General features: G+C 34.5%; 1 protein-coding gene across 1 annotated transcript; it reads right to left on the reverse strand.

Annotated features, from left to right (window-relative positions):
• Positions 1-2,019: 2,019 nt before the first annotated feature.
• On the reverse strand, positions 2,020-9,046 carry LOC114340577 (uncharacterized). Its single transcript, XM_050644975.1, has 2 exons — positions 5,867-9,046; positions 2,020-2,043 (listed from the first exon to the last, which is right to left on the reverse strand). The coding sequence occupies exons 1-2, from the start codon at positions 9,044-9,046 to the stop codon at positions 2,020-2,022; spliced, it is 3,204 nt and encodes a 1,067-aa protein (XP_050500932.1).
• Between the last annotated feature and the right edge of the window lie 1,220 nt (positions 9,047-10,266).

Below are 10,266 nucleotides of genomic sequence, written 5' to 3' on the forward strand. Positions count from 1 at the left end.
TTACCAATTTCGGCAAACTTTATGGCTCATGCGCGAACGGAAGATATAAACCGATATCTTTTAAATTCTTACCTCTTTTTAGTCTCATACACTCGCAACTTTTCCGCAGTATTACGACTTAAAAAAAATAATTTTAGTTTTTTCGGCCCACCCTACTCCAGTCTTCGTTTGTCAGGAGAGTTTCTGGACACCTTGTATTTGTAGAACACGATTTGCCTTTCTGTAGTTTGTCAGATGGAAATTCTTTGGTGAGATTTACCAACTTATTTGGAATGACTTCACGTATTAGTATCCTTATATCTTCTTCTTCTTCATCTAGCCATTCATGTCCAATTCTGAACATAAGCCTTTTCAAGTCTTCCTTTCCATTGTTTTTTGTTGTACGCTACTTGTAGCCAATTTTTCCCAGCAGTTCGTTTCAGATCATCTGTCCATCTCATAGACGGTCTCTAGGTTAGAATTGTTCTGTGCTATTTGTTTAGATCGCTCCTAGCTACATGTCCAGCGTATTCCCATTTCAATTTTAATGATTTGTGTACCACATCGGTGACTTTGGCTTTCTGTTTTATCCATGTGTTTGTTTTCCTGTCCTTAAGAAATATACCAAGCATTGCTCTTTCCATCGCGTGTTGAGTGACTCTGAGTATGTTCATATTCTTTTTTGTGATTGTCTATGTCTGTGCCCCATATGTTAAAATCGGAACATTGCATGCATCAAAAACTTTAGATCTAAGATATAGTTGAATTTGCTGATTTGTGAGTATATAGTTCAGTTTTCCGAATGCTGTCCATGGTTATTTTCTTCTTATTTTTATTTCTTTCCTTTGAATTTCCCTGTTTAGTATTATTTGTTGTCCTAAGTATATATATTCTTCAACTTTTTCTATAACTTTGTCGTTTATTATTGTCATTGGTTTCTTCGGAGTGCATGACTTTTGTTTGGTTTAAATTCATTTTCAGTCCTATTTTAGAAGATTATTTGTGTAGTTCTGAAAGCATGAATTGCAGTTCTTGTAGGTCAGTAGCTATCAGGATTATATCATCCGCAAATCATAGATTACTGAGGTAGCGGCCATTGATGTTTATTCCCTTATATTTCCAATTCAGATTTTTAAAAACATCCTCCAAAACTAAGGTAAACAGTTTAGGTGATAGAGGGTCTCCCTTTTTGACTCCCCTGTTTAATGGTACAGGGTTCGTGTATTCATTTTCATTTAGGTAGTATGTAGCTGTAGCTTGGTTCATAGTTTGTTTTATTAAGTTAATATATCTGCTGTCTATTCTACAATTTTGCATTGCGTTTATTACGGCCGTGTGTTCTATAGTGTCGAAAGCTTTTTCGTAGTCTACAAATGCTATAAAAACTGTAAACTTGTATTCGTTAAATTTTTATATCAATATTTTTGTGGTTAACAGGTGATCGGAAGTTGAGTAGCCTTTTCTAAAACCTGCCTGTTCATATGGTTGGTATTCATCTAATTTCCTTGTTAGTAATAGTTTCTAATATATAAGTATCCTTATATATTTAGGAATATTTAGAATTGCTAGGCGTCTCCTAAGATGTGGTTTTATGGTTCACATAGCGACACAGCGAAACATTGTGTGATTTTGACGTTAATGCTCGATTCAGATTATTCTAGTCCAGTAATCCAGCGAGTAATCCAGTTCGCACTATTCCAGTCATTCAAAAGCTATAACGATTCCGGCTATTCAAAAGATCGGTAACACTATACTTCTCTGTATAAAGAAACAAATTGAACAGTTTTGTTTTCAGTTTCCTTTATTGGTAAGAATTATGTATAGAATTCCACAAAAAAAAACGATACTCCGTATTCACTGTTTAACGTGTTATCAAGCACTTCGTAGACAGTTAACACTGAATCGACAGTTGCCACTATTTCTGTGGCGCTTGAATGCACTAGGTGGAATGAAAGATAGACCGCCATTTCTGTCAACTGGATTTGATTGATGACTTGAATGGTACATTACAGTGCAGGTTCACATTATTCCAGTAGCACTTCAATGCTCCACTAGAAGGCTGGACTGGAACAATGTGAACCGGGCATTAACACAAATAAAATAGACACAACTAATACACAGTATTGACACAACTAATGTCTCTAACTGTTACTTGAAACATAGCGTTTGTTTTTAACAACCAGTCCAGAAATAATCAGTAATCAAATAATTCATACGCGAATGCAACTAGTGTATGTATGTAAGCGGAAGTTCTGCGTATCCAACTGTCAAGGAATGGTGTCGACATGTGAGTTGAAAAGAATAGATGAATGTTAAGCCACAGTCGGGTGCATTGAGTACTGCATTAACAGTCAGGAATACGGCATTTGTGTTTAAGGCTTCATTAGAAAAAATCGTCTAATTTCAATTTAGTATAGTATAGTTGATCCAAAAGATGGCATAACCCAGACATCCAAAGTGAAAGTTATGCTTTAACACCAAATTGTTCTATATGGTCCACACAATGTCAAGAAAAAGTCACACCATTTTGAGCGTCGGGTTTGGGGGGGAGATGGGGGAGAAATCGGTAAATTCGTAGTTTTTTAAGTTTTTCGCCAATATTTCTAAAACTATGCGGTTTAGCATGAACAACGTTCTATACAAAATTGTTCTACATTAAATTTGAAATAAAAAAGGTCATATGCATAATCTTTCTAAAATGAATGGTTCCAAAGTTACGGAGGTAGTATATTATAACTGGTCCAAAAAAGGGCTTAATCCAAACATCCAAAGTAAAAGCTTTCCTCCAACACCAAAATGTACTATATGGTCCACATATTGTTCAGTAAAAAGTTACACCATTTTGAGCGTCCGGTTTGGGAGGGAGATGGGAGAGAAGCCGGTAAATTAGTAGTTTTTCGTCAATATTTCTAAAACTATACTTTAGCGTAAGCAATGTTATATACAAAAATGTTCTACATCAAATTTAAAACAAAAAAATGATCTATACATAATTGTTATAAAATCAACAGTTCCAGAGGTACGGAGGGTGAAAAGTCGAGGTTTTCGATACTTTTTATATTTTTTGGGCAATATTTATGATATAACTATACCAAAAACCCAGACATCCAAAGTGAAAGTTATCCTCCAACACCAAATTGTTCTATATGGTCCACATAATGTTCAGAAAAAAGTCACACCACTTTGAGCGTCGGGTTCGGGGGAGAGAGGGGGGAGAAACCGGTAAATATAAAAAGTATCGAAAACCTCCCATTTTCACCCTCCGTAACTCTAGAACCGTTGATTTTATAACAATTAGGTATAGCACCTTTTTTGTTTTAAATTTTATGTAGAACATTTTTCTATAGAACATTCCTTACGCTAAAGCATAGTTTTAGAAATATTGACGAAAAACTTAAAAAAACTACTAATTTACCGATTTCTCCCCAATCTCCTCCCCAAACCGGACGCTCAAACTTGTGTAACTTTTTACTGAACAATATGTGGACCATATAGAACAATTTGGTGTTGAAGGAAAACTTTTACTTTGGATGTCTGGGTTAGGCGTTTTTTTGGACCAATTATACTATACTACCTCCGTAACTTTGGAACCGTTCATTTTAGAAGGGTTATGCATCGGGCCTTTTTTACTTAAAATTTAATGTAGAACAATTTTGTGTAGAAGGTTGTTCATGCTAAACTGCTTAGTTTTAGAAATATTGACGAAAAACGTAAAAAACTACGAATTTGCAGATTTCTCCCCCCCTCTCCCCCCCCCCCCCAAACCCGACGATCAAAATGGTATGACTTTTTTTGAACATTATGTGGACCATGTAGAACAATTTGGTGTTGGAGGATAACTTTCACTTTGGATGTCTGGGTTTGGGTCTAACTATACCATACTAATTAGAGCAATTTCAGAAAACGCTGGTGTTTGAAAAGCCCCAGGGTGGACGCCAAGTGTAAGCCTTGTTTCAGTTAGTGGCCAGCCGGGCCGGGCGTAGGTCATGTGTTGTGCCAGAATAAATCACATTTGCAAGGTTCTAATGGAAGTTACCCAAGTAACACTGTAATTTCTTGTGTGTTTTATTTATATTTTATGCCGAGAGAGAAACGTGAAAGTGTGACTTTTCTTATTAATTTATTTGACAACTTCTAAAAACAATATACTAATCGTAAAACTAAACTAGATATATGGTTACCCACAACAACGGATTATATGTAGTGTATATACTAGATTCTAGTGTCCCAACATTCTCCGGACCCAGGAATCAGGTGGCAGTGAATCTATGTGGAAACTTCAATGTTCTTCCATACCTTGACTTTTTAACCTTTTCTGACTTATCTTGTTCTGTTGATTCTTCTATGTCTTCTCTTAAATTTTCTTGAATATCATTGATAGGTAGTTCAACTCTATATAGTCGTAGACATGGACGAACCAATACACCATTTTTTGTCTTTACTTTTGCGACCCTTTGGATGCCATCTTGCCCAGAATATACTTCAATGATTTTGCCCATGGGCCAGTTTATTCTTTTGGCGTTGTCGGAACCAACCATTACTACATCACCAACCTTCACAAAATCTTCTCTTCTTTGACCATAATTTACTAGTTCCGCAAGGTATTCTTTCCTAAATCTGTCGTGTAAGATTTGCCTTAAATTTTGAATATGACGAAACCTACCTTTAAAAAATTCTGAATCCACGATGTCTAAATCAACAACCTCGTCGGAATTACCCTGTAATGGCTTTAAAAAACTTGATGGGGTTAAAACCTCAAACTCATCGACTTCAGAAACATAGGTAAGTGGTCTTTGATTTATCACCGACTCTATGTCGCATAACACTGTGTACAGCTCTACATAATGCAACGATGCTTTCCCCCAGTTGTCGGCGCAAAAGTTCTTTTACTACTCTTACTAACCTCTCCCACCACCCGCCCCACCAAGAAGCGGAGGGTGGATTAAAAATCCATTTTATTCGTCTTGTACCTGAAAATTGCTCTATTTCTACCCAATTTAACTTTCCAAAAATATTGTCACTCCCATGAAAATTTGTCCCATTGTCCGAATATATGATTTTAGGCCTCCCCCTTCTACTAATAAAGTGACGAAGAGCGTATAAAAATGCTTCAGTAGAGAGAGATTTCACCAGTACCAAATGAAGCGCTCTGTATACCTACTGCACACGTAAATAAAACTATCCACGTTTTTTCACCTCCCTTCAAATATAAGGGCCCTGCTAAATCTATACCTACAATCTCAAAAACCCCAGCATCGTTTATTCTATTAGCAAGTAAAGGAGCAAAAGGTGTTTCAATTTGTTTACCGTTTAACTTTTTATATGTGTCGCATGAGTAAATTACAGAGTTTATAGTTTTCCTGGCTTTTATTAACCAAAAATTTTCTCTGATTATTCCTAAAAGTATTTTCGGACCAGCATGACAACTTTTTTCATGTTCTTCAACTAAAAGTTTTCTTACTATTGTATTTTTGCTTGGAAGAATTATTGGGTACTTAAATTCTTGTGAAAAATCGCCATATGCAAGTGTAGTTTTTAACCTTAAAATTCCATTTTTGTCTTCAAATATTTCGAACTTCCTCAATCCCTTTATATTTTCTGTTAAATTTTGAATTTGTGCAAATTTTATTATGCATGTTTCAGCTCTTTCTAGTTCTTGAGCATTTAAGTAATCAAATTTGTTGCTTGTCTTAGCTTCTACACATGTTCTTCTTCTTTTGTTTCTAACATTGTGGTAAAATCTAAGAATCCATCCTACTAATCTCCGTACTTTTGAAAACTTTCCGAAATAATTTAACTTTTGACAAAATTCTTCCGAATTTTCTGCTAGATTAGTATTAACTAATTTCATACATTCTTTCATTGCTTCTTCTTCTGTAGCGCTTACTTCTCCTTTTGGCCACATATTTTCTGGTTCTTTGAGCCATTGAGGGCCCTTCCACCATTGTTTTTCCAAAAGTTGTTTCCCGCTACATCCTTGTGATAAAACGTCTGCAATATTCATATCACCTGGCACGTGGCGCCACTGATATACTGCAGAATATTTTTTAATCTCTTTTACCCGGTTTCCTAAAAAAGTATTCCAAAGACCCTTTGTTTTAATCCAGGTTAAGACAACCATCGAATCACTCCAGTAGTACGTTTTAAGCTCTGTAAAGTCTGTTACTTCTTTAACAGTTTCTAATAACCTAACACCTATCACAGCAGCCATTAATTCTAACCTAGGGAGAGTAATCGTTTTAACTGGACTTAAACGCGATTTTGCTAACAAAAGTTTGATTGAAATTGAATTTTGAAATTCTAGCCTAATAAAAACGCAAGCGGCATAAGCGTATTTACTAGCGTCAACGAAAACGTGAAGAGTTTTATTTATTATTAGGTTCTCTTCTTCTGGATATGCTAAATATCTATGTATGTTACAAAAATTGAGACATTTAACACTTTTTAACCAAATTTCGAAACGTTTTTTGATATCGTCAGGTAATTTTTTTTCGGTAACGTAAATGTTCGGTAACGTGAAACCAATAGGATCAAAAACTCTCTGCGTTGCAGATAAAATGCCTCTTTTTGTTCTAGGAGTCTCGTAAAGACTGTCTAAATTTTTTATATCACACGCTAAAGTGTCAGTTTGGTAATTCCACTGTATACCCAAAATAGAGATAACCTTATTTTCTAATTTTTCATTGACGCTAGAAACATACGTATCGTTATTTTCATTAAAAGTCCACCCCCTAAGATCAAATTTTGCATTCTTTAGAATTTCTGTTGACTCATCAATAATTTTTTTAAATTCTGTTTCATTCCTAACGCTAAAAACACAATTGTCTACGTAAAATGCGTTAAGAAGTTGATTAGCTGTTTCTGTGTATGTGTTTTCCTTTTCTAAATGCAAATTAACTGTTGCTGCTAAAAGAAACGGACTTGGCTTTAGCCCAAAAACTACTCTACAATGTCTAAATATTTTTATTTCTCTTTTTTCATAGTTTTTCCACCACAAAAATCGTAAAAAATCCCTATCTTTCTCTGAAATGCTTATCTGCAAAAATGCCTTCGCTATGTCTGACGTTACCCCAATTTTATGTAACCTGAACTTTAAAATTAAAGGTATTATTAGCTCAATTAGATTTGGACCCTTTTCCAGTAAATCATTAACAGAATTACCGTTACCATCTTTAGCTGATGCATCAAACACTGGTCGGATCTTCGTAGTTAAACTGGACTCTTTGACAACTGCGTGATGTGCCAAGTAGTGCGTATTCTTTTCCAACGGCTCTTCTTCTACTTCTTCAATGATTCCTGTATTTTCCCAATCTTGAAATATATTGTCATACTCTGTAAGCTTGTTCAGAGAAAGTAACCGTTTTGTGGTAGAAAAAAGTCGCTTTTCAGCTAAATTAAAATTAGAGGTTATAGCCGGATAACCTTCTGCCCATGGTAAACAAACTTCATATATATTTTCACTATTTACCACAGTGCTTTCTTTAAATTTTTCTAACGTGAGAATGTCTAACTCTTCTCGACATTTCGTCTCTGCTGGATCTTTTATACCCAGAACATCTAAACTCCATAAATTACTCAATGAGTCAATAAAATAAGTTGAAACAAACGTGTTTATTTTATTATTACTTTTTTGTGTCCCCATAACGGTCCAACCAAACTTGGTTTCCAAAGCTTCTGAAGAATCATTTATGTTTACCAAGTTTCCCGTTATGATGTGACCAAACATGTCTGCCCCAATTAATAAATTAACCTCTAATTCTTTAGAAGCAGAATCATTTATATAAATATTTTTATCTTTTAATAAATCTAGCACCTTTTGATCAATTAATTTTGGAACGTAATTGCAAATTTTAGATTGTTCCAGTAAAGATAACCCAATGCTGAATAAATTTTCTAAACTTTCTATACCTGCCTTAAACAAACGATGAATCTTTGGAGCTCCCTGCAACCCACCAAAAACACCTTGAACTATATTTTCTTGTCCAATTTTAGTTAACCCTAAATCTTCCGCGCATTTTGTAGTTATATAGGAACGTTGCGAACCCGAATCTAGCAGTGCCCTTACTGTCATTGACCTTTTATTATCAGAAATAACCCTAACATTGATCTTTTTCAGTAAAGTTTCAGAAGCGACAGTTGTTAATGTATTTTCTAAAGATTCTGATTTTTGCAAATCTCTATTTTTGTTTTCTTTTTCATGCAAATCAGGACACATTAATGTAAAATACTTGCGAGCGCATTTTATACATTTGACAGTTGTTTTGCATGTTCGAAAATTGTGAAACTGCTTTAAACATGAAAAACAACTCCATTTTTTACTTATAATGGATTTTTTCTGCTCTAAAGTCATTTTCTGAGCTTTAATGCAGTCCTGACTGGCATGTGTATTGCTTTCGCAAAAAATACAAGAAAACTTTTGCTTACGCTTGGTTTTTAAACTCTCTGTATGTAAGGTTTCTACAGTATACTTATCGTCAATACTTTTTGGAACTGTGAAACTAGACTGAGCAAGTTTTACACGCTCTTCGGCCTCCACTTCTGTTTTCAGGAACTCTAGTAGACCCTGCAACTCATTATTAAATTTTAAATTATTAGAAGCCCTATTTCTTTCCCAAATTTTAAGCAACTCATAAGGTAGCGTGGATTCAACAAGTGGCAAAAGCATCGCTGCATACTTGTCGCTAGTAACACCTAGTGTTCCCAAAGCCCTAAGCTGAGTCTCCAACCTATCATACAAAGTAGATAAAGCCATACCTGGGTCCTCCTTTGAGGTTTGTTGATTTATAATTAAATTTAATAACTCCCTCACGTATACCTCAATTAAAATTTCGTCCCTTGCGAATCTATTTTTCAGTTGGTCAATGGCTATTTTATAATTTTCAGCGGAAGGTGGGAAACTTTCTACAAGGCTTCTGGCTGGCGTGCCATCTTCTGTTGATTGGATCAGGTATTGCAACTTGTCTTCATTTGGAAGGTCTGCGTCTTCATCGATTTTTCTAAACTGGCCCCAAAAATTTATCCAATTTTTGACATTTCCATCAAATTTCTTTATTTCAATTTTCGGCATATGAAAATTTTTGACAGGTTTTTCATTTCTTGTACCTTTATTTTCTTGATCTTTCAAAGTTTTTAAAGTTTTGATAAATACTCACATTCTATTCTAAATTTTCCTACCTCGTCACGAAAGTTTTCTTCATCATTTAATTCCTTGCTAATTTCTTCCGTGCTGGTTTCTTCTGCAAATAGAATGTCTTTTATGCTGTTGTCTAGAAGAAATACTCGCTCTGCTTTATCATCAACTTGTTGCAGGAGCCTTTGTATTGTCTTCTCGTCACTGGGATTCACCTCTTCAATTTCTTTAAAAACTTTTTTCAGGGATCCTTTTATTGTTTCCCTCTCTAGCTTTAGGTTCTGCATGTTTTTCAATTAACCAGGGATGCCAATAATGTAATTTCTTGTGTGTTTTATTTATATTTTATGCCGAGAGAGAAACGTGAAAGTGTGACTTTTCTTATTAATTTATTTGACAACTTCTAAAAACAATATACTAATCGTAAAACTAAACTAGATATATGGTTACCCACAACAACGGATTATATGTAGTGTATATACTAGATTCTAGTGTCCCAACACAATGAAAACCTTTTAGTTTTATTTAAGGTTTATAAAGGTTTTATTGTGGTAAATAAGACGATAATGGTTTTAAAGTTGCCTTGTAGATATACTGCCAGATCTTTAAAACTCTTAAGCATTTGTCACTAGTTTTAAAGTATCTAATAAGAGTATCAAATAAGACTAATTAATCTTAATAGATAATTTGTCTTATTGTAGTTTTAAAATGGTTTATTCTCAGTTCACTTTAAAACTAATCAGTTTTATGAAGAACTTCCGGACTGCTTGGTTTTATTAGATTCTAGTTTGTTACCTTTTAGTTTTTTGCAGTTAATAAGTATAAAAACTGTTTTTTGAAAAAAGTGACAGGAGGCAAACAATTTTTAAAAATAATGTGTTAAACGCATGATGCCACAAAATTCATTTGATTTGAACGTACTCAGAAGTTTGGGAGATTTAGGGCTGCACACCCCCCCCCCCCCCTTAAAATTGTTCTGTGCGCTTAGATTTGGTTGTTTCCTTTTTATGAAAAATGATTTTAGAACAATAAAGTAACGTGTCCATTTTTATAACAAAATGTCAAGTAGTCTAGGAGATAATTCAAAAAAACAAAAGGCTGTAACTTCAAAAGGCTGTAACTTTTTTTGTACACTTTTGTACTAAGGTAAGTTGGAT

Source organism: Diabrotica virgifera, chromosome 2 (assembly GCF_917563875.1).
Source record: "Diabrotica virgifera virgifera chromosome 2, PGI_DIABVI_V3a".
Classification (NCBI taxonomy): Eukaryota; Metazoa; Arthropoda; class Insecta; order Coleoptera; family Chrysomelidae; genus Diabrotica; species Diabrotica virgifera.

Excerpts from the sequence above, each read along its gene's own strand:
- LOC114340577 (XM_050644975.1), bottom strand. The coding sequence starts at position 9,046 with ATGCCGAAAATTGAAATAAAGAAATTTGATGGAAATGTCAAAAATTGG. Across the intron at positions 2,044-5,866 it reads ATATGTGGCCAAAAGGAGAA|TCCAGCCTTCTAGTGGAGCA; the intron begins GTAAGCGCTACA and ends ACATTGTTCCAG.